This window comes from Haliotis rubra, unplaced genomic scaffold, assembly GCF_003918875.1.
Source record: "Haliotis rubra isolate DU_JTF1 unplaced genomic scaffold, ASM391887v1 Scf28, whole genome shotgun sequence".
Lineage (NCBI taxonomy): Eukaryota > Metazoa > Mollusca > Gastropoda > Lepetellida > Haliotidae > Haliotis > Haliotis rubra.
The window spans coordinates 2,693,894-2,714,984 of NW_025766891.1; the positions used below are offsets into that span (position 1 = coordinate 2,693,894).

The 21,091-nt window shown below is 41.9% G+C and overlaps 1 protein-coding gene across 1 annotated transcript in view; it reads right to left on the bottom strand.

The window, feature by feature from the left end:
• The window catches only part of LOC124281138 (mitochondrial intermediate peptidase-like), a 56,052-nt gene that overhangs the window by 33,348 nt on the left and 1,613 nt on the right, over positions 1-21,091 (bottom strand). The window contains exons 2-7 of the mRNA XM_046717166.1: positions 18,779-18,967; positions 15,464-15,637; positions 8,940-9,028; positions 6,039-6,186; positions 4,673-4,791; positions 4,127-4,190 (exon numbers count right to left, since the gene is read on the bottom strand). Coding sequence (XP_046573122.1) covers positions 4,127-4,190; positions 4,673-4,791; positions 6,039-6,186; positions 8,940-9,028; positions 15,464-15,637; positions 18,779-18,931 — 747 coding nt within the window. The 5' untranslated portion in view covers positions 18,932-18,967. The remainder of the gene's footprint in view (positions 1-4,126; positions 4,191-4,672; positions 4,792-6,038; positions 6,187-8,939; positions 9,029-15,463; positions 15,638-18,778; positions 18,968-21,091) is intronic.

Consider the following 21,091-nt stretch of genomic DNA (forward strand, 5'->3'; position numbering starts at 1 on the left):
GACTGTTTATATGGAGTTTGCATTCTTGCTGATTCCATAACCCTGATATCGTGTGGTTGGTGAGATGAGCTCCCCAACCTTGGAGTGACGCGTCTACATATAGATGGGTTTTGTATTCCTGCTCTGCTAAACAAAATCCCTTCGCGAGACATTCGATTTCTTGGTCCACCATAGTAGATGTGGTCTGAGATGTTTCGGTAGACTGAATGGTTGTACATCGCTGAGATGTGCTGATGAGACCTGTAGGGGACGTAACTGTAATCTGCCTGTGACAGTCATGTCTTGGGCTGATGTGAGAAGACCTAGTAGGCTCTGCCATTGTCGCGAGTGGTAACGGAGAGAGTATAGAGCTGGTGGAATGGTCTGTTGTATCTTGAGCCAACGGTCTTCTGGTACCATAATACGGTTGCGATTTGTGATGAATCAATACCTAGGAACTGTAGGTCTTGGCGATGGTACTAGGTCCGACTTATGTAAGTTTACTAACCAACCTAGTTGTGTTAGTAGCTTTATGATGTAATTTAACTGTAGTTTGAGACGCAGTGGATCTTGATCTACTTGTATCCCGGTCGTCGAGGTAAAACGCACTCGCGAGCCCTTGACGATGTAGAAATTTGATAATCGGTTTGCTATCCTCGCAGAATAGCCAGGGGCTGATGATATTCGAATGGGAGTACTTTCCACTGGTAATGTAGCCCTTCTAGAGTAAATCGTAGGTATTTCCTGGAATCGGGATGAATGGGGATGTGCAAGTAGGCATCCTGTAGATCTATGCTGCCCATGTAGTCCATAGGACGAATCATCTGGCTTAACTGAGGTAAATGTATCATGCTAAACTTCGGTGGTTTGCGAGATAGTTCTTGTTGAAAAGCTCATGTTGTAGATGAGTCTGTATTTCTCCGTGGAGTTTTCTTGGGAACTAGGAAAACTGGGGAGTAGAAACCTGGTTCGACGTTTGCTTGATCTATTACTTCTATGGCCTGTTTGGATAGGAGTGATGAAACAGCCTCTTTATCTTTGGTAGTTGTTGCGCTTGTAAATCGAACTTGGGGGGTTTGATTGTCAGCGGAGGCTTGGCCTGTAGAGGGATACGAAACCGTGTTGAATAATGTTGGAGACGTAAGGGTCTTGCGGTGTATTCCCCAGTTTTCCCAGTGTAGTTGGAGGCGCCCACCACTTGAGCTGGTTGTACTGGAACGGCTGGGGTGGAAGACTCCAGTCGCCCGAACCTGTGTTTCAGCGTCTATAATGCGGGAACCTCTGGGTGTCCTGCCTCTTCCTGATCCTCCTCTATAGTTGCCATATGGGCGACGAAAAGAATCTTTACCTCTAGAGCTGGCTATCTTCCTGTCTCTTGCTCTTTGTAGGCCCGTGAACTTAGATCTGCCTGAGTATCTTTGTGAAGTCTGACCTAATGACGCTGGCTAGTGTGTCCATCGATCTAATCATAAGGACTTCCCTGGAATCCTTAGAGACTTCCTTGGCGACCTTGTCGATTTCTCCGTCAAAGATGGATGTTGTCGACCACGGGCTGTATAAAGTGGGCTGTAAAGTTCTCCCCAATTACAGGAGGCGAGGAGGCCTTGACGACGAAGCTAAGGTCAGTGCTGCTGAAACAGATGTAAGATGATCCGTTAAAAACTGCTGATCTTTCTTTTTGCATAAGTAAGGCAGAATAAATCATTCTATCATCTTCCGTCGTGAATCCCGAATCTAGTAATAAGAGTCTCATTGATCGCCCTAGATCTATTTAACCCAAAGAACATACGTCTCGTCATGGTTTCTATATGAGCCAACTTGCGATCATCCATCTTGTAAATCTTGTTCTTTACATCGCTGATGATCTTATAGTTCTCATCGATGTCCTGGGCCTTGTAGAAGGAGTCCATGTTATGCGTGAGAACTTCTTGGCTTGAAAGTTGGGCAGATGTGGTATCTGAACTTTCGTAGCTTTCTGGAAAGCTGCATCTAGGATTCTGTGGCACTGCCGCCGCAATCGGTTCGATCGGTAGAGTGATTGCATCTGGATCATCTTCCTTCATCAAATACGCCTGAGCTGTATTGCCACTTTTAGATGGTGATGTGAGATCTAGGTTATTGACCATCCAATACCGTATTATCTGCATCAGAAAATATGATTCCTCCATCATCCTCAAAACCATCATCATTAATAAATTGTAGATGCTCTTGGGACTGGCGTGTAGCTGTCTGTATATCTGATGAGGTTTGTGGCGATCTAGTTGACTTGTGCGGCTCTATGTGGAGATCTGATGGGTGATCGAACCTGGTGATGAGCACGGAGTGGAGATCGTCTATGGGATGATCTTCTCGGAGACTTGTGGGTGAATGTTGATAGCTTCGGCAAGCTCTTCGGCAGTCCCTCGATGTTCTTCTGTTAGACGATGAAGATCTGAATCATATGTCCTTCTCGCGAATGCCTTCGCGAAGCTTCATTTGCGTCGGTCCGTGGATCGATGATATGATGACCTTCGCGAAGGCTTCCGTGATGTCTGATGGTCTGAGTCCATATCTAGAGATGAAATCGGAAGATGGTGATGATCTCTCCGCCCGCGAAGGCCTTCGCCGGCTGTACATCTAGGTCCTTCGTCCAAGGTGGTGCGGACTTCCTTCCGGCGAAGGTGACATCGTCTTGGCTGCTACGTTGACGGGGTGCCTCTGGGGTGCTGTCATTGGAGCCTTCGCTGAAAAACCTCTCGGACCCTGCTGCGCGGTTTGTAGTGGTCCTCCATGATGTTCATAATCTGCCGATCATGTCTTCTGGGATGATCTAGACGAAGTCGCCGCGCGTCTTTTCTGCGATGGGGTTCACATCAATGACGTCTGACGTCGGTGTAGAGGCATCAGGCTGCATGGAGATCTCTGCAGAAGTCACAGTCGCTGACACTGACGTCGGCTTCTTCTGCCGTAAATCGGGATGATTATCGGCTGATCATCGTAGAGGCCCAACTCTGCTGCTGGAGCGATCTCGGCTGAAAAGTTCTTGCTGTCTTCGTGGAGATTTCCCTTTGGAAGTCTGCGCTGCCCTGGGTGTCGCCTCAATCTGCGTTGAGGCGGCGATGAGGCCCTCTTAGACTTAGTCTGCAATGACGGGATGTCTGGGGAGGCCGGTCGTTTCTTCGAGGTAACGGACTGCGTCCCACGTTCCTCTGCCGCCAGGGGTCTCTAGCAGAACACCAGACGGGAGAGGGTCGATCGCTAGCAGCTGACTGGAAGGAATATCTGGACTCTCTGCCATGTTTTGCCCTTGTTTGCGTGATCTATCTGCAGCACGTCTTAAGACGCAAAGATGATATTTATTAAATGCAGAATGAGATAAATTAATGCAGTAACTGCAACGTGAATTAAGCGCAGCAGTAGAACAACTAGGGCATATTACATGTGGATCGGAGGCAGAAAAAGCGTAATCTACAAATGCGTTACAGATTTTCATGAGCGTAAAGCTAGCTGAACAATCACGCGAATACACGTGAATAAACAGTAGAAATCACGATAATTAATCAATACAAATAGTAAAGGATACTAGCTATACCTCTATAGTAACCTATGAGAGGTAAAAACTAAGAGATTATCAAAGGATATGTGTGTAAGGAGACACAAGGCGCTCTCACATCCTGCTCACTGGGCGAAGAAGGAGAGAGTGGAGCACATGGCCAGAGGGTGGCGACACCTTTTCCCGCCAGGGGAGACAAAGGGGAGCAACTCGTGGTGAGTACCAATTAGTGATTTTATTTTGAAGGGAGCTTCAAATAAGGAGATACAAGTGTTCCACTATGTTCGCAAGAAGAAGAAGACAACCAAAAGAGCATGAGTCAGGATAAGGAAAAATAAAGGGCTTCACTCACTGTGCTAATGTGGAGAATCGAACCCGAACCTTCAGCGTGACAAGCGAACACTTTAACCACTAGGCTACCCAAAAGCCCCTGTCATTGTTACAAGATCTAGGGGACCAAGAAGCTTTGTCATTTTCTGTTGTACTATTCGTGTCAGGGTACTACAGAACACTTTCCTTTCTGAAAGTAAAGTCATGACAAGGACCATTTATGATTTTGGACACAGCTGAAGGAATTTTGAGACTAATAAAAGGAGACGATTATGGTTCACTCACCACGTCGCTGTAGTGGTCAGAGCACAGGCCCGTGACAGAGATGTTGTCGCCATCAACGTTGAAACTGTAACATACACAAGTGGTTATAATACTGCCTGTGTTCAGTATCTGTAATAGAAACAGACTGATAAATTGATATTCTAATATGAAGACGTCCCTAAATGACACATGCGGTTCTGAGGAGATCACTTGTACGGTGACATCCAACATTCAGAAGCCATGAAGATCCGGGTTAGAATTGATCTTCAGTAACCCATGCTTGTCATAAGAGGCGATTAACGGGATCAGGTGGTCAGACTCGCTGACTTGGTTGACACGTCATCGTATCCCAGTTGTGTAAATCGATGCTCATGTTGTTGAACACTGGATTGTCTGGTCCAGACTCGATTATTTTCAGCATGATACAGCGGAAATATATCTGAGTGAGACGTAAAACAACAAAGAAAGAAAGACTAAACTGGGATAAGGAGTAAATCTGGGATTCGAACCCAGGGGCATAGGTTTCTGTCAACCACAAGGATACTAGATGCCAGCTGTATTACTCACCAATATCTAAGATTCTGTGGCAGTTTATCTTTAGGTACGGAGGATGGACGATGTGTTCGCTGAACAAAATAGCTCCCTAGCATCAGGATGTTTTCGTTCAGCTTCACAAACTGCTCTCTCTGAAACAGTTACGGAGTGAGTCAATGTTGCTGAACCTATAGTCAGCAATATTCCAGCAAAATTTCAAATGCTACAAGCAGAATGGGCTAAGCAAAACAGTGGTTGATAGCATGAGTGAGTGAGTATGGTTTTACACCGATTTTTGGCAATATTCAAGCAATATCATGGCGGGGGATACCAGAAATAGGCTTCACACATTGTACCCATGTGGGGAATCGAACCTGGGTCTTCAGCGTGACAAGAGAACACTTTAACCACTAGGCTACCCAACCGCCCCCTGATAGCATGAGAACTGCTCCATGATCTAGTGACAGTTTCCAGTCATAGTCATTAATTACTGCTTGTACGAACCAAAACATTGTCTCTTTGTAAACAGGGCAATAGTTAACTACTATTGTTATACAATTATTGATTTTATTTTCAGAGTGAGTGAGTGAGTGAGTTTAGTTTTATGCCGCGTTTAGCAATATTCCAGCAATATCACAATGGGGGACAGCAGAAATGGGCTCCACACATAGTACCCAAGTGGGGAATCAAACCCGGATCTTCCGCGTGACAAGCAAACTCTTTAACCACTAGGCTACCCCACCACCCTTTATTTTCAGATCATCGCATGATTTATTGACCTTGGACAGATAGTGTTTGCCAAACTGAAACTGAAGTCCATAAATGTTGCAGTATTTGAAACAAAACTGAGATGGCTATGATGTTAAGATTGATTTAAGATTACATCTATCAACCTTCTGGTCTGCCACTGTTCGGAAAGAGGGAAGCAACTCTGAATCAGCAATGTTACAGTAACGTAGCGATGCCTACGCGGGATGTTACATTATGGGTGTACTATGTTTAGCCATGTCTGAGGTTAACATAACATTGTGTAAAGTCGTGTGCAAGTGACAGTTCAACCAATCAGATGAAAGGAAATATAGTAGTCATATAATAAAACTTATAATTATCATAAAATAAGGGTATAGGGCAAAGTGAAGTTGGCATAGCTTGAATTAAATTTTCCATGACTGCCAATAAGCTAGATGTATCGTTGAGACGGGCTAGATTTCTGACGGATGGTCTAAATTTACTGCTAGCCAGCCTGATAGTCTGGTAAAACAATTAGATAACATGTTCCATACATGGTTAAACCCATTTTGGGCTGGTAACATTTTGAAGTTACCAGCCCTGATGTCTGGGTTTGGGGCTTATTTCATACACTGAATAGTCTTTTACCTATAATTCAACACAACACTACCTTGTCAGCTGGTAAGTGAATCCCGCTTTGCTCAAAGTCAAACATGAAGAGCTGGGCCACCCTGTTGTCCACATCGTCAGTGGGGACGGAGTCTCCATTGTCTATCACAGACTTCAGGGCCTGGTGGAGGCTAGTATCAGTGTTGAGTCTGCAACATAGAGGTCAGGTGAAATTGGATTTAACGTCGTGCTTGAGAATATTTCGCTCATATGATGACGTGCATGCGTGTGTATGTGTATGTGAGGCTGCTTGTACTAGCCCAGACTGAAGCTGGTTTTATAGTGCTAGCCCACTGAGATACCATGCCACAGTGAAGCATGAATACCCCACTCAGACACATTATATTGACTCCGAGCCGACCAGTCCTTGTTGTACCCATTAATGCCGAGCGCCAGGCAGGGACCAACAAGTACCATATTTAACGTCTTTTGGTATGACGCAGTCGGGGATCGGACCCGTGACCTTCCGCTCTCCGGGCGGACGCTCTAACTCTGCAACATAGACGACGCAAATACAACCATAAACACCCCTCTCAGCAAGATTCCAGCAATATCCCAGCGGCATTCACCGCTTTACGCAATATTCTTAACTTAGTGACATGTTATTCCCTGAAGTGAATGAGTGAGTGAGTGAGTTTAGTTTTTACGCCGCTTTTAGCAATATTCCAGCAATATCACGACGGGGGACACCAGAAATGGGCTTCACACATTGTGCCCCTGAAGTGAATGAATAACGCAGCACTCAACAATTTTCCAATTTTCCAGCTATATGACAGCAGTCTGTAAATAATCAAGTCTGGACGAGACAATCCAGTGATCAACATCATGAGCATCAATGTACAAAATTAGGATACAATGACATGTGTCAACCAAGTCTGTAAATAATCAAGTCTGGAAGAGACAATCCAGTGATCAACCTTATGAGCATCAATGTACAAAATTAGGATACATTGACATGTGTCAACCAAGTCAGCGGGCCATAGTCGCCTCTTACGACATCCAAGGGTTGCTGAAAACCAATTCTAACCTAGGTTTCATGGGTCAGTGAGTGAATGATCTTGTTTGGTTCAACACCATCTGTAAAATATTCCAGTTATTATGCTGTGGTTATCTTAATTCAGGAAGGACCAGTGAAGATCTAGGTTGCAATTGATCTTCAGTAACCCAAGCGTGTCGTAAGAGGCGACTAACAGGATCGGGTGGTTGGGCTCGCTGACTTGCTTGACACATGTCATGGTATCCTAATAGCATAGATTGATCCTGAATATGAACAACGAGGAGAGTTCTATGGATATACAACTTCTTTAATATAACATGAGCGATGTTTCGGTGTAGATACTAACACTGTTATCAAGCAACTGATGTACAATACTAGAGGCAAGGTATATATATACATAGTAAAGTTGAACAGTAAGTGAATGATGTTTTCACAATTAATGAGGTTGATGTACAAGGTTGGAGGATGTTTACACAAGAAGGTAATTGTTACACAAACAGAGTAAGCTATGGGGGATTACTGGGAGGAAGCCACAGTCTAAGTAAACATAGACTCGTTACACTGCTATACTGGGTCTAACAAAACCATGTGGAAGGTCACGTCAGGTAACCTTTGAGAGACCTATGACAGTCCAATCAAATGCGAGACGGCCGAACGGATTGAACCAATCAGACAACAGCTACTATTTTAGGGGTTCGGAGGGACTTACGAAATGGATTTTCTCTTGCCTGTTTGCCAACACTGATCAGCCAACAAACGAAAATTGCATAAAACACAGATATTTGCCGTGCAGTATACACGCTTTGGGGTTTCTGGTGACATGGCTATTATTAGCTAATATTTCAGCAAGCTGACATGCTTGAATACTGACAAAACGCTATTTTCAGCGACTGTTTACTCACTGCTGTCGCGTGCCTCACTAGGAACCGATCGTACGGAAAATAGCATTCAGAATCGTTCGGTACAAACGTTTTGGAGGTAAAAGTTCAAAAGGTATGTGCGAATGTCAACATTCACGATTTGGTAAGCTGTGTTCTGATTGGTCAATTGAAAAGGTTATCTGACGCGACCTTCCACAAAGTTTTGTTAAACTCAGTATAGCAGTGTAACGAATAATACTGAGTCTAAGTTTACTGAGACTGGAGGAAGCCAGTGATATAGGAGACAGGAATATAATGGAATTAAGATTGCTTGGTGATGGGTTGGTTGTAGGCAGTGGGGATGTAATATCCTTGGTCTCCTTGGCCGGTTGGAGTCTCTTGATGTGAATGGCTTCTAGTAGCTTTCTGATCTTCTAGTGGGTGTGATTACTGGTGAGTACATTGATGCTGTTCCATAGGATGCTGTTGTCTGGGTGAGCTTGGGTGTGGTCAGAGATGGCGGATTTGGAGTCTTTCTTCTTCACAAGCTACTAGAAGCCATTCACATATCCATAGAACTCTCATAGTTGTATATCCATAGAACTCTCCTTGTTGTTCATCACACCAACTTCTAAATGCCACTCCAACAAGTGTGCTCATGCTGTTAATCTCTGGTCCAGATTTGATCATTTACAGACCGCCGCCATATAGTAAAACTAAACTCAGTCACTCACTAACTCACTTAAATTGGGAGTGATAAAGGTCTCAGCTGGTGCTATGGTGCTGACAAACTGACAAACATAAACAGGGTTAACCCTGTTTCAAACTCAATCGTGTGAAGCCCATATCTGGTGTCCCCTGCCGTGATGTTGCTGGAATATTTCTAAAAGCGGCGTAAAACCAAACTCAGTCAGTCAGTCAGCCAAACTCAATCATAGGATCTGCAAGGGAAACAACTCTGCACAGGTAGTTGCTGCACCTCTGCCAACTGGTCCCCTCTTACCTGGCATGTTACCATAGTTACTTAATTTCCAACTGGTCTTACTTTTCAACAAGTCCCGACAGTCCAACACAGGCCTCCTCTGCAGCCATGGAGTAGTCCTGATCCGGGTGAGACACTCGCACAAAGTCCGCCTGGCAATCAGGTCAAAACAAGGAATATTTGAAAATATGTGAGTGAGTGAGTTTATTATTTTTATGCAGCGTTAATCAATATTCTACCAATATCACGGCAGGGAATACCAGAAATGGGCTCTACATATTGTACCCACATGGGGAATCGAACGGGGGTCTTTGGCATGACGATCGACCGCTTTAACCACTAGGCTACCCCACTACCTCTTGAGCATAAGACGTAAATGTGTAAGTTATCTGAATGCTGAAATCAGCCATCAGCATACGGAATAGCCATACAGACGATCTTATTGTGTATGTATCTTTGTGCTGGCATCAGCCATTAACACAAGAAATAACTACACAAAAGATCTTATTGAGGGAAAATGTTTGCCATCAACACAAGGACAGAGTTGCAGAGTTAAACACACATAATATATGTACAGTACACAACAGTTTTATAATTCAACAATCTTCAAACAAGATCTTACCCATGATAGATATAGATGATCTTAAATTGGTTGGTTTGTTGTTTAATACTGCAAACTAGCAATATTACACCTATATGGTGGCGGTCTGTAATAATCAAGTCTAGACCAGATGATCCAGTGATCAACAGCATGAGCAGTGATCTACGCAATTGGGATAAGATGACATGTGTCAACCAAGTCAGCTAGCCTGATCATCGATCTCATTAGTTGCCTCTTACTACAAGCATGGGTTACTGTGAAGACCAATTCTTACCTGGATCTCCATTGGTTAAGTTCTTAAAATGTTCTTAAAGTTCCTGAGAATTAAAGTTGTCTATAAATAATTTAGATTTTGATTCATCTACCTATGTTATTTTGTTTCATTTGATGGTTCTCCCAATCTTTAGTGCACATGCTGATCTGTAAATGAGAGAGTCTTGTGGGAATAAAATGTTCTATCAAGCTCTTTGCAATTAGGAATTTCTAAAAATATCAGTAACTTGTCATTCCTTGCTGGTCATTTGTTCATTTATTCCATTTTTTATGTTTTATTTGTTTTTAAATTGGCCACTGACTTAAGATGAACATTCTTGGCCAAAGTCAAGTCATATTCCCACAATTTGCCAATGTTAACATCCAACATTTGTAGCTTGCATGTAAGGTGAATGTATTAAATTCAGCAACACCTTACAAAACGTTTAGCCTTTTGTACACATGTGTAAGTAACTGATATGAATAAACTAAATTTCAATGGTAATAGCAATAATTTCCATGCAGTCTGACTGACTGACTGAGTTTGGTTTTACTCTGCTTCTAGCAATATTTCAGCAATATCACGGTGGGGGACACCAGAAATGTCATACAGTTTGAAGTCGTAATGACATTGGCACTTGTTTCTGTTCTGTTTAGGTTTGGTTGCAGCTGCTGGAAATTTCAAAGGTGCCAAGAAACGAAATCCAGTGAGATGGGATTATAGCCGCTTTTATAATAATGTAGAATATTTACAACACTCCTTTCCAGGCTTCATATCCTACTCAAAGTGCACAAGTATACTCTGATCATTATTACCCTGGATAACTCAAGCTTCCCACTAGGCCCTGGAAGGTTATAGTCACATGACATATCCCACCCGGTACCCATTTTCTGCTGGGTGAACGGAGGCAATTTTGAACAAACTCACTTGCCTGAGGTGAGACCACCTGTATAACACGTGCTTTGTTGTGGGGCAGGACTGAAGTCCCAGAAACTCTCTGGAGTCAGATGCCAAACTTGGTCACCTATTCAAGCACTCTCCATGTCCAACATAGATTTGAGACGTGAGCTCTATGCACAGGACTACACAGCACCACTTTTAACAGTATACCAGTAGTGGTGGTGGAATTGGGTTTAACGTGCTTGAGAATATTTCGCTCATATGACGACGTGCATTCGTGTGTATGTGTATGTGCGGCTGCTTGTACTAGCCCAGACTGAAGCTGGTTTTAGAGTGCTAGCCCACTGAGATACCATGCCGCAGTGAAGCATGAATACCCCACTCAGACACATTATACTGACTCCGAGCCCACCTGGTCTTTGTTGTACCCATTAATGCCGAGCGCCAGGCAGGGACCAACAAGTACCATATTTTAACATCTTTTGGTATGACGAGGTCAGGGATCGAACCCGCGACCTTCCGCACTCGGGGCGGACGCTCTAACCACTACACCGCGGAGTTGGTAGTATACCAGTAATATTACAGTATGTTTGGTGGATGCAGGACAAAATCCAAGTGATGCAGGTCTCAGATATTTACCACTTTGGTGAAAGACAAAAGCACTAGAATAAGACTCAGGGCTCCAGATAAGGGCTGTATTGGCGCATACACGGATACAAATATACATGATACGGTAAGAATCTTTTTCGAAAACGTAGCAGATACACACCACAGCAATGGTGTGTTGTCTTGGTATCATTTATAGACGTATTTATCTGAAAAAGTATTGTTTTATTGTTTATTGACCTGTTTATACAAGAGTAGCAATGTTGTGGTGCATATATGAAACAAAACACAAGATTACTGATATACCATTAAATTCCATTCAGAACTCTAACTGTACACTTAAGATTTTCCTGTACTCCTATATTGAAAAAATAAGGTGTACGTACTCCTGATGCTGAAAAAGTATCCGGAGCCCTGAGACATGTACTTCAAGCTATCCAAGGGAGGCAACTCTTCACAGAAAATTGCAGCGCTAGACAGCTGGGCAACACATGCCCTGAATGAGATCTAGAGATGTTTGCTCTTAATTTAATTATGGGTAAGAAAGAGAATAACCAACTCAAAACTTGGAATTTTCTGGTATCTCTTAGCTACAATCACTAGGCATCTACGATATTAGTTACCTCGGGTAAACGGAAACTTTTATTCCTCCCAGCTCATTGATTACTCTCATTACAACCCACGGCATTTATCCCTGATTGTAAACCAAAAGTCACTGTGTTGATTAATCTGATAGGCTGAAAAACGTGATCAAATGGTATTCGATTCCCGGAAATTCACTGCGTATTAATACATACAAACATCGCTCATACCACTGTATTGTTACGTCGTCGGGCTGGCGGCGTCGGTTCCAAATGAATTCCTGTGCTTCAAATACTCAATAACACCCGGAAATTGGCCAACACATGATGTTTATCTCCTAATTTAGGTCTGGACATGCCATTGCTAACACCTTACATGAACTATTACGAAGAAATAATCTGAATTACGCACACTTTACTCAAAGTCATGTCTATTCATGGGATGCTTCCAATTATGTTGAGAACACTGTTTTCATTAGTAATCCTGGCATAAGTATGTCACCAAGTGATATTGAAATACTGCTGATATCTTTCAGACTTTTCTTTTCATTTTGACTCAAAACTAGTTTTCCAATATATTTATTGATAATCTACTAATATCTAGGTAAAGATTATGTATTTCTATAATCCATATTGAAAGCAATACCTACAATTAACCCATGCACAACCGGCATGTGAAGGTCCAAGTTAGAATGAACCTTCAGTAACCCATGTTTGTGGAATATTGCTGAGTGCGGCGTAAAACTCACTCACTCACTCACTCACTCACTCCAACTCATTCCCATACAGGCACCCATCCAACTCATTCCCAATCCAAGCACCCATCCAACTCATTCCCATCCAAGCACAGATCCAACTAATTCCCATCCAACTAATTCCCATCCAAGCACCCATCCAACTAATTCCCATCCAAGCACCCATCCAACTAATTCCCATCCAAGCACCCATCCAACTCATTCCCATCCAACTAATTCCCATCCAAGCACCAATCCAACTAAAGTACTGTCGGAAATGCTAGAAAAATGCTTTTTGACTTATATTTAAAATTCAGAGGTATTACAGTTACTTAAATAACAAATATCACTTCAAGAAACATCTACCTAATGTAGACCGAGGGAATAAATTTTGAGACATGCTCTAAAATGTGTTTTTACTGATGAAAATACCAGAAACTTAGAAAAATAAGGGGTAGTTGGACGTTATTTGAAACAAACATTAACTGCCTGTGTTACGTCATCAGCATGCACGGTATCGACAGGTGAAATTGACACCTGAGCACACGCTCGCGGCGAGGGGTCATCTCAATAGATGTTTTCTGCGAAATGTTGAATATGTGTACGTATAGTTTACGTATCAGTTACGTAAGGGATCATTTGTGTATGTGTGTTTGTTTTGAAATAAACATACGAATTACTGTACTTTGGAAAGAATCCTATCACTTGTTATCTTATCGACTGATTTAATAAATGTTTTGCATGTCAACAGTATATTTCATTGAAAAAATATGGATGTCATTCGGTCAGTTTAATCTAGTTGTGAACATTGGCCAAAGATTTAACGAAGTCACTGGTGTAGCTTCTTGAGAATATATATATTTTTCTTCTCATAAAGTTTGTAGACCGCCCGTCTAAGCACTCCCTTGTCAAAGTTGTCAAGGATGGTTTTACGTCCCGGTTTTGCATTTGAGACGGTCCCTGTCTTGTCTGATTCGTTTACAATATTGTAAATTTGTTGGTAAGACATGCCAACAGCTCTACAAGTTCTGTAATAAACCCTTTCTAAACTAATGAAAGTTTTATCTCTGTCTTTTTTAAGCAGAAAAAAACTATAAACCTTTGCAACAATCGACTGCAAATCGTTGGCCATAGTGGACGCTGTGATAAAGATGTGCATGCTTGACGGGAAACTTGATATATTGACAACATAGTACATTTATCACCTTTATAACGATATTAAGGCTAAAAAGTATTTTCCTAGCATTTCCGACAGTACTATAATCCCCATCCAAGCACCCATCCAACTCATTCCCATCCAACTAATTCCTATCCAACTCATTCCAATCTAAGCACCCATCCAACTCATTCCCATCCAAGCACCCATCCAACTCATTCCCATCAGAGCACCCATCCAACTCATTCCCATCCAACTAATTCCCATCCAAGCACCCATCCAACTCATTCCCATCCAAGCACCCATCCAACTCATTCCCATCTAAGCACCCATCTAACTAATTCCCATCCAAGCACCCATCCAACTAATTCCCATCCAAGCACCCATCCAACTCATTCCCATCCAAGCACCCATCCAACTCATTCCCATCCAACTAATTCCCATCCAAGCACCCATCCAACTCATTCCCATCCAAGCACCCATCCAACTCATTCCCATCCATCTAACTAATTCCCATCCAAGCACCCATCCAACTAATTCCCATCCAAGCACCCATCCAACTCATTCCCATCTAAGCACCCATCAAACTAATTCCCATCCAAGCACCCATCCAACTCATTCCCATCCATGCATCCATCCAACTCATTCCCATCCAACTCATTCCCATCTAAGCACCCATCCAACTCATTCCCATCTAAGCACCCATCCAACTAATTCCCATCCAAGCACCCATCCAACTCATTCCCATCTAAGCACCCATCTAACTAATTCCCATCCAAGCACCCATCCAACTAATTCCCATCCAACTAATTCCCATCCAAGCACCCATCCAACTCATTCCCATCCAAGCACCCATCCAACTCATTCCCATCCAACTCATTCCCATCTAAGCACCCATCCAACTCATTCCCATCCAAGCACCCATCCAACTCATTCCCATCTAAGCACCCATCCAACTCATTCCCATCCAAGCACATATCCAACTAATTCCCATCCAAGCACCCATCCAACTCATTCCCATCCAACTAATTCCCATCCAAGCACCCATCCAACTAATTCCCATCCAAGCACCCATCCAACTCATTCCCATCCAACTCATTCCCATCCAAGCACCCATCCAACTAATTCCTATCCAACTCATTCCCATCTAAGCACCCATCCAACTAATTCCCATCCAAGCACCCATCCAACTCATTCCCATCTAAGCACCCATCTAACTAATTCCCATCCAAGCACCCATCCAACTAATTCCCATCCAACTAATTCCCATCCAAGCACCCATCCAACTCATTCCCATCCAAGCACCCATCCAACTCATTCCCATCTAAGCACCCATCCAACTCATTCCCATCCAAGCACCCATCCAACTCATTCCCATCCATGCATCCATCCAACTCATTCCCATCCAAGCACATATCCAACTAATTCCCATCCAAGCACCCATCCAACTCATTCCCATCCAACTAATTCCCATCCAAGCACCCATCCAACTAATTCCCATCCAAGCACCCATCCAACTCATTCCCATCTAAGCACCCATCCAACTCATTCCCATCCAAGCACCCATCCAACTCATTCCCATCCATGCATCCATCCAACTCATTCCGATCCAACTGAATCCCATCCAACTGATTGCAATCCAACTGAATCCCATCCAACTGATTGCAATCCAACTGAATCCCATCCAACTGATTGCAATCCAACTGATTGCCATCCAACTGATTGCCATCCAACCGATTCCCATCCAAGCACCTACCATGTCTGCGACCCGACAGAGTGTGTCTGACAGCTCATCAAACACCACCACCATCTTGCGTGTCCTTTTCGGACTGGTTGCTTCTTCAACCAGTTTCTCCACGTCATCACAGGCTCGCTGCTGGAGGAGATAAAACCCTCTGTAGTCTGTCAGTTCTGGGATACAAAACAGGCCCTGTAATATGAAAGGACAACTGAGAATCATACGTAATACTAATCAACACTGACTTATTTAATACAAATTCAATAGAAAGATACATTCAGATATCAAAGATGAAAAACAAATGAGGGATACATAAAACAAACTGAACTACAAGAGAACTGCTCCTAGTTTGTGAACTCCAAAACTTAATCTGTTACATTTCAAAACCATTTGCTTTCTCCTGTTAATTTGTTTTCGCCAAGTAAATATTATTTTAGCAATGAGAGCGCAACAAAGGCTTTAACCAAAGGACAACTGTAAATTCAAACTTTAAAACGATAAAACAATGAGAATTGACAAGGCTTTTTTGCCAAATACATGATGTTTGCAGATGGTAACGGACATTTCAGTTGTAATTTTCAAACTTCCCTGGAACCAGGTTTAGGTCTCCATGACTCAGTTTGAACATACGCTGTGACTTGCCACATGGTACTGGTTCATAAACCTTGCACAAAACCTCTGTGCAACACTGTCCTCAGTTAGTGTCGTCCAAACCGGTAACGTACATTTCGGTCACGTACATTTCACACTGGATCAATTTAACCATTATCCCACCAGCTAAAATCGACTTTGAATCAAAACTTGGGATTCTGATAGTCTATGTAAGGTACATAAACATAATTAGCCTCACAAGATTTGTTAAGTTATTCTTGAGAAGAAAAAGGCAGTAACATACATTTCATTGTTAAAATTACTCTCAGATTTTAATTTTGGTATACTGTATATAGCAATTTTGAAATGATGTGAATTTGTGAATATCCTAAAACTGAGTGAGTTTAGTTTTACGCCACTTTTAGCAATAATCCAGCAACTTCACGGCGGGGGACACCAGAAATGGGCTTCACACATTGTACCCATGCAGGGATTCCGAACCCATGTCTTCGGCGTGACAAGCCCACGCTTTAACCACTAGGCTACCCTACCGACCCAAATATCCTAAAAGAAATGACTGCCATCTTCATATCTGACAGGCAAATGAGTCTGGTAAATAACTAATTTGGCTGTAAAGGAATCGCAATCTGAGGGTAGCGTACATCTGCAAAGGTTGGGACATAGAAGAACTGAAGTCTAACCTTGGAAGAAATTCATCGAGATTTAAAACAGTTGCTTGTATGTGAAGTGTACATGATGGTAATAAAGGAAAAGAGCACAATGAATTTTGAATGCAGCTGCAATAAGACCAGACCATAGTAAAGTTGGTGTACTTCCCGGTTGGGACAGTAATGTACATTTCATTTTCACATACTCAAAGCCTTATTTCAGAATGACTAGTGCACTTATGAAGCTGAATGTTTTGGTACAAGTTGCATAGATCAAACCCTTTATTTACCACACACAAAATCATGCAAAAGAGTGAGTGAGTATGGTTTAACGCCGTTTTTAGCAATATTCCAGCAATATCGCGGCAGGGAACACCAGGAATGGGTTTCAGACATTGTACCAATGTGGGGAATCGAACCCGGGTCTTCGGCGTGATCATGCAGAAGAAGTTTATGTTTGTACATATGACAGTGGGACATCATTTGGACCTGCTTATTGGGTTTCAGTTAAAATGTACATTCAAAATGATGGAGTCCTACCTATTCAAGGGAGGCAACTCTTCACAGAAAATTGCATCACCTCAGATACATGGGCTACAACATGCCCTGAATAAGATGTAGAGAGATCACCTTCAGTATCTAAGCACCACATATTCATTCAAATCAGAATTTTAGAAATATATATTTATGTCTTTTCCGGATAAAAACAAACAGAGGTAGCCCTTAAGCAACATACTCAAGAATAGCAATTTTGACAGCAAAGTTTTAATGGTTTAACAGTATCTGCAAATACTCTTTTGAAATGATATGTATTATAATGCACTTTCTGTGTAAATGTTCAGGTGTATTGGGTAAAACATACATTTTGTCATTTCATGTATGGTCTAATTTACAATCCACACAGAAATTCATTCACAAATGATGTTTCCCTTGCAACTTTATTGACAAACTAGCAGAAACTTTGGTATCATGATTATAAAGTGGCAGTGACTGACAATGCTTGGCGCTACAGGATCTACATTAAGAATTTGAGTCAATCTCTGTTCATCACTGGCAGACACTTTAGCAACACCTATCACAATACAGAAACCTTTATTGCAAAAGTCAGAGCTGGAGACATTGACACTTGTGTCAATCACAGAGATGCCAATCGCAAATTGTTGCAATTAGGAATCTCAGCTCCCTAAAATAGAAAAATTAGGAATTTTCCCAACAAATTAGAGATCCCTATAAATTGCTGCAGTCAAGGAACGAAACTTGTCAATGCCATTACACATAGCAATCCGTACACAACTGCCCAGATAGCATTCAGACATTGGCCCAACGTTGGCAATGGTTTTGCCAACATTGCCAACGCTGAGCCAACATCCGAATGCTATCTGGGTGAAACCGGTTTGCAGTACTTGGCTGCAGTGTTTGTGAATGTTCCGTGAATACAGTGACGTGGAATTTATAAGGCAGCCTACTTAACCTCCAGATTACTTTTGACCGCCTCCGTGGTGTAGTGGTTAGAGCGTCCGCCCAGAGAGCAGAAGGTCGCGGGTTCGATCCCCAACCGCGTGATACCAAAAGACGTTAAAATATGGTACTTGTTGGTCCCTGCCTGGCGCTCGGCATTAATGGGTACAACAAGGCCTGGTCGGCTCGCCTCGGAGTCAGTATAATGCAGTTCTACTATTACCGCGGTTTACCGTTTCACCCCTAATAGCAGCGCGACAGTCACATGCAGCATGCACAAAAGCTTGCGAGTAATGAACTCTTGTCACTGAACTTATAAGTTGTTCGTTATGTTTTGATTGAGAGCAGCCACACTAACAGGTTGCAACTTGTCAAGTCAAATAAGGGTTTCTATAGTCAAATAATGACTAAAACAAGTTAAATAAGGATATATTGTTGTAAATAGTGCCATTAAAATTATTTCATGGGTTCATGTAAGTATGGCGTAACTTTGAGTTTCAATCAGTAAACAGGCATGAATATTATTTTTATTGAATCATTTTTTAAAGACTTCCACTGCTTAACCTTGGGCTGTTACAATTCACTCAACGTATTCTGAAATACCAGTACTACTTACTGCATTTCCCCTTGTGAGGCTGAGATTGAGAGCTTTGGTGGGTTTAGCATTAAACGCTGAAGCCAAGGGGGACCATTTGGACACCCACCTCCGTCCCAACCTCTGGGTCAACTGACCCAGCTTGGTGCACAGGGGTCTCGTTGCTAGAGCCATTTCACTTCCTGCATCTTAGGGATCATGCTGATAATTCTGGAAAAGAAAAAAGATATAACTGAACAAGAAGATGTGCCTGAGTCAAACATAGGGCCTCATCCAGCTAACTTTTACTGGAGAGAAATCTTGTAGTTTAATGTACATAACCTTGTCTTACTTCTAGTTGAAACGTTTGGCAAATGAGGGCCTCAGTTCCTTCAATATACAGTCAAGCACTGTTGTGTCGATATTGTGTCGACCAAGAAAAAAATATCGAGTTATCCGAACTTCGAGACATCTGACCAGGGCATATCATCACATATCCTTATGAAAGAAAACAAAACGTTTTTTCAGTATGTTTTGATTTCGAAACTATCATCCGTTATCAGTAGTGTTTATTCGTAACAGTGAGTACTTTCTAGTTAATTCCTTCTTAATTAATCCTAATTAAATAACAAACAAGTGACACCTTCAACTCAATTAGCCCTAATTAGTTTATATTACCGCATCCCTTTGATTCGTCACCTTTAATGTTTTAAAACACAAATTTTCCATCATTATCAAAGTTCTTTTCTTATATGGGATACATTTGTTGATTTGAATATTGATATCAACTGTTCTCATCACGATATGGCTGCAATATTGCTGATGTGACGTTAAATTGTAACTCACTCACTCACTCTTGTATGGGTGCTTTAATATCAGCTGATCTTTGTTATAACTGATGATAATAAAAATGAATGTTCCACAATAATGACCTGCTTGGTCAGTTTTCATAACTTCTAGGGCAATTTTTATAATATTTTACAAATGGGTCCTAGTCAAAATCTCCACATGACAAAATGGCAACAAAATGTCCAAGTCAAAATGGCCCCAAAAAGTCAAAATGGCCACAGCGAAAAGTCAAAATGGCCATAGAAAAAGTCAAAATGGCCACACATTATTTTTTTTATTCTTTAATATGCCTAACATTTGGGGGTTTTTATATCAAGGTGTAATAATGACAAAAGAAGTTACATCAGACAAAACTTGATGTTTATTACACGTAAACAAATCATATTTTCAACAAAAAACAAATTTATATGTATGTTCTTTTTTCATGTACATGCACTTTTTAACTTTTTACTTTTACAAGACAGATAGACAGTATTATTAAATCTAAATACTGTCTATTACAAGACACCCCTGCAGATCCCTGTTTTCAAGTCAGAAACTTGATCATTCCAATGCTCCAGTCAGCTGGGCACACAAGCGGAGAAGTTCTATGGGGCTCAGCTTTCCGTCCTAGTAGAGAGGCCAAGCTGCGAAAACTCCTCCTGGTTACGGGTGGCTGTCTTTCTGGTGAATTTTCCCAGCTTGCCATCATGGAGGAGTCTCGTGTGAATGTCGACCTGGCGTGCCTCCTAGTGCAGAGCTTTGATTAGCTTATACAGACCGAGTGTTCTCTCCCTATTGCAAGAGTTTATTCGCCGGTTCCATCCTACAACACAAATACCCACATTTTAAGTGTTATTCTTCTCACTGTCAATTTTCAATAAACTTATATGATTATAAGAGTTTAATTCAATAAATATATTTTATAATTCACTGATTTACAATGTATAATTCTACAATTTATAATTATTTACCTGCTGACCAAACTCTTGACATTTCCTCCAGATGGCCTGGGTGAAGTGAACTACACAGCCATGGACTTTCACATTTGGCAAAACTCGGGCTAGGGCCAACCAGGTAGCTGACTTGAAATCCATTTTAATATGCATCCAGTTTTCAGATAATACAAATGTCAGGCATATTATAAAATAAACAAGTGTTTGCCACCGATATGGCAATGTCCCCCGCCGCTAAAGAATGGAATATCTATATTCACTACTTTTTATTTTTTGGTCACATAAAAGATGCCTGAAATGACTGGTGTCTGCTTAATCACCCAATGTAGGCTGTCAACATAATTGAAAACATTGGGTGCAATGTGTTATGAGATATTGCGTTTAAATAAGTTTGAAAAGGGGTCAAGTGTCGTTGTGACCTTGAAGGTAAGGTCAAGGTCACCCAAATTAACTGGTGTCTGTGTAATCCCCCAATGTAGGCTGTCACCAAATTTGAAGACATTGGGTACAACAGTTCATGAGATATCGCGTTAACAAGAATTGGGACGTACAGAAATGTTTTTAGGTTGTA